Here is a 4506-nt window from a genome sequence, read left to right as displayed (position 1 = left end):
TTCAAGATAAAATATTTACAATAATTTTTTTTTTTACTATATACAAAGACTGTTGTTAGTTTAAACACAGTCTGCTCCAACATTTGCAGTCCCTTTGATGGTCTCAATGCAGAACCTGTAGTTCTGAAGATACAGTGCCCACCTCATGATCCTTGCACTGTTGATCTTGCACCTGTGATGTATGCAAGTGGTTGATGCTCTGTCTGGATGATGAACTCCTTCCCATATAGATAGTTCTGGAATTTCCGAATGGCAAATATAATAGCCAGACACTCTCGTTCAATCACTGAGTAGTTCTTCTCACTATTCAACAACTTTTTACTTATATATGTTATTGGGAACAGTCTGTCTTCATGTTCTTGTAATAGTACTGCCCCAATTATATATATATATTACCATTTAAATTGTATAGTTATGTATACATATTTTGTAGCTCTGTTTTAAAAGTAGCTTTTCTTGTTTGAGTAAAAGAATGTCAGAAGTAGAAACACATGAAAGAAACCAATCTATTGTATATGTTAGAAAGCTGTGTTTGTAAGAAATGCTAGAACTTCATAAACATGTATGTACATACATATATATCATTTTTACACACATTTTTATGTAGAAAGTCAATGAATGAAGGACGTTACCAGAAAAGTTTTTGTTACAGGGGTCGACCAATCATAGATATTATTACAACAGTGGAAGGGAATCTGAAGAGTATTGATGCTACAAAACGAGGCTGTGATGCTAACCCTACGTCAGCCTTAGTTTGGTGGGTAATAATTTCACAGATAATTCAAACCACGTAATAACTTCAGGTGTTTTAATTTAAGTAGATGCCGTGATCAAAACAAATATCATCCTAACTTTTTATGCTAACTGAATGCTGAATTTGTCTATTGTGTAACAATAGAATGAAATAAAATATATTGTAAGAACACAATTTTTCTGTTTTGGAATTAGAGACGTTGTGTTGTTTTACTAACAATATCAGTGTATGTCTAAGATTGTTCTGGAAACAACAAATGAAATAAATGTTTTAAATCAACATGGTATGAAAGTTTTATGAGCTGTATGTTTTTTCAGCTTTTCTTTTAAAGCATGTTTCAAGCTCATCCCATCAGTTGTATCTCATGGAAACCAAATCAGGATAAAGTATCGTATCGAAGCAGAGCCACGAAGGAAGTTCCATCGTGTTTACTTCGACGGTGTTAAAGAAACTGAAACACCCAATATTGTAGAGAAAAACATTATACTTCAATGGGAAGCAATCAAATCTTTTGAATGTTCCACGGAAGTGGTCTATCTTAAGGTAGCTTAACTTAAAAATGTTTAGAATGTTCTGCATAAACAGTTTCAGTATCATTAATGTGCAGAACATTATCAAGATAATGCAAACTGAGCTTTGTAAATCTAAGGAAAACATTCATGCTGAATAATGTGCTTTCAATGATCTAGGTTATAGATCTTGTGAACCTCTAGCTCACTCTCAATGATCTAGATTATAGATATTTGTTAACCTCTAGCTCACTCTCAATGATCCAGATTATAGATATTTGTTAATCTCTAGCTCACTTTCAATGATGTAGATTATAGATATTTGTTAATCTCTAGCTCACTCTCAATGATCTAGATTATAGATATTTGTTAACCTCTAGCTCACTCTCAATGATCTAGATTATAGATAATTGTTAACCTCTAGCTCACGTTCAATGATGTAGATTATAGATAATTGTTAACCTCTAGCTCACTTTCAATGAAGTAGATTATAGATAATTGTTAACCTCTAGCTCACTTTCAATGAGCTAGATTATAGATATTGTTAACCTTTTGTCTCACAGTGCCAAATTTATTTCTCATCATTACAACAATAAATTAAAAGTAAATAAAGAAATAAACATGTTAATATTAAAACTTTAGATGTTTATATTATGTAAGATTTAGAAGTTATATACAGTGACTTGAGATTTATACACACACACTAATACACATGCATAGAATTTTCAAATTATTTACATATCAAAATACACTTTATCATGCAATATGAATCCTGTAAATGCAAAATTGTACTAATATCATGGTTACTTTGCAAAATACTGGTTAGGAACAAGAATATTTCCCTTAGAAATGATTATAAAATCTTTTTATTAGTACATAACAAGAGGGAATTCCCAGTAGCCACAGCTGTAATTAAATCTCACATCACTCAAGATATGGAGCTATGCGCTAAAAGTTTGTACTTGAAAAAAACTCAAAGCCATTCTATGAGCCATTATGCTGTAGCCACAGCTGTAATTAAATCTCACATCACTCAAGATATGGAGCTATGCGCTAAAAGTTTGTACTTGACAAAAACTCAGAGCCATTCTCTGAGCCATTATGCTGCGGCTAAAAATTTATATGCTTTCCACTTGAGCAAACTGTTTCTACCGACCTTTGGTGGCAGTTTAATGGAAAAGGTGGCTGGACATGCTTGTATAGTGTAACAGCTGTCAACCAATGTTCCATGTTTCATCTTTTGCTGTACTGACAATAGTTAAAAGTATGGAGAAAACCTGACACATTTGATACTGCTTATGTTGTACAATAATGCAAACTACTGGAGGTGGTGTAATGGTGTGGGGAATATTACATAATTTAGGCCTTTTGATTTGTTTAGAAGGACAAATAACTGTTGTTGTAAGTCACATTTTCCCCATGAGCAATGCTGGATCTTCTAAAATGATAATGCAACAAACCACAGCCCTCATATTGTCCACAACTGGTTCAAAAACCACGAGAGTGACTTAACCTATTTTTCTTGACCGGCAAAATCTCAGTTTGATGTAACATCTTTAGGATAAATTTGAACATAACAGTTGTCACCCACATCTGTTGTACATTTATAATTAAATTGAAAAGCACAACCCTTGATGAATGGGCTACAGTTAAACAACCTCTCTTAAAATATTTTGTATATTCCATGCCACAATGAATTACTAAAGAATGGACAAACCTAATTTTAAATGGATGTCCTAATAAAGTGGTCAGTCACTGTTTTATATAATACTTTCGTGATCTTATGTAGAGCTTTTAAAACATAACTAGATCCATAATTACACTTTTAAATAAAACAAATCTCACTTTGTTAGCAAATTTCAAACATTTCTCTTGACAATGACCTTAAATATTTCTGTCTCTAGGAGAAAAGTGATATTCAGAATCCCATTAACTTTAAGCTAACCTACACATTGATTCAAAAAGAACCTATCATGCCCGAGGAAGGTGAAGACCTACCAGATGTTAGCTTCTATCCAATTTTAAACCAGCAGGAAGCTTCAAAAAACTTTCAGGTAGAAATTTAAATTATGTAATTTATTTTTTGTGGAACAGTTTAATTGTACAAATTTATTTTTCTTTTTGCATAACTTTTATAACTGTGTCAAAATGTTTACATTGTATATGATACGATACCTACAGGTCACATAGCTGTAGAAACCTATTAGCTTAGTCAGGCTGTAGCTCGACTAAAATTTTCACTTTTCATGTCTGATATTTTGAAGAATACTGTAAAGTTGAATTACAGTACAAAAATAACAATGTGACTGAATGCACGACATTGTTTCATTTAGAAATGTGCTTTGTAAAAATTGTTTAATTCTATCATGAAACAACTCTCGTTCCACCTCAACCACAGATTGATTACTTCTGTAGATACCAACACTTAACATAAAGACGTTTCATTGTTTTAGTAACATTTTATACATTAATATGTCTATTTAAACATAATTGATTAATTTTGTTTATTTGTTTTGGATACTTGAATAAATCTACGTGATGGGTATCTATCTTAGCCATCCTTAATTTTTAACTGATGATCTACATGGAAGGCAGCTGGGAACACTACTCACTGACAACTCTTGGCTCACTCTAGTCGAACTTAAATAATTGTCACTCTTATAATACACCCCCAGCCCCACGAGTCACAAACCGTGGACCTTTGATTACATGTACTGACCGCTAGGCTACATCTGAATAATTATTTATACAAATACATGATCTTTTTTATAAATATATTGAAAATTGAAAAAAAAGCAATGAAAAGTAGTTTTCAGGATGTCATAACTATATAGTAACCAATTACATGAAAGAATATCTGAAAGACTAATCCATGAACTGCTTTTATTAGGCTACATTTATGAAGAATTGTGGTGCGGATGATATTTGTCAGACTGAACTTCAGTTTCAAGTGGACTTCAATTTATCAAAGTAGGTATTTTTTTAATTTTCAAGTAAAGCATTTCAACTGTATGTAAGATACGTTAATACCAACAGTATGTTACTAGACAGTATTAGTTGCAGAATCATATTGTACACATCGCTTTCTATTCCTTTATTAAGTTAATACATTTATACAACATCTACAGGGTACAAACTATCCAAGGTTCAAACTTTACATTCCTTTATTAAGTTAATACATTTATACAACATCTACAGGGTACAAACTATCCAAGGTTCAAACTTTACATTCCTTTATTAAGT

The 4506-nt window shown here is 32.0% G+C and overlaps 1 protein-coding gene across 1 annotated transcript in view; it reads left to right on the top strand.

Moving 5' to 3' along the window:
• Positions 1 to 451: 451 nt before the first annotated feature.
• Positions 452 to 4506, top strand: part of LOC111083995 (integrin alpha-PS1-like) — a 9571-nt gene continuing 5516 nt past the window's right edge. The window contains exons 1-4 of the mRNA XM_022380763.1: positions 452 to 757; positions 1072 to 1297; positions 3168 to 3317; positions 4154 to 4233. Of these exons, the coding sequence (XP_022236471.1) occupies positions 561 to 757; positions 1072 to 1297; positions 3168 to 3317; positions 4154 to 4233 (653 nt within the window). The 5' untranslated portion in view covers positions 452 to 560. The remainder of the gene's footprint in view (positions 758 to 1071; positions 1298 to 3167; positions 3318 to 4153; positions 4234 to 4506) is intronic.

The sequence above is a fragment of the Limulus polyphemus genome, unplaced genomic scaffold (genome assembly GCF_000517525.1).
Source record: "Limulus polyphemus unplaced genomic scaffold, Limulus_polyphemus-2.1.2 Scaffold12675, whole genome shotgun sequence".
Classification (NCBI taxonomy): Eukaryota; Metazoa; Arthropoda; class Merostomata; order Xiphosura; family Limulidae; genus Limulus; species Limulus polyphemus.
This window is presented reverse-complemented; position numbering and strand designations above follow the sequence as displayed.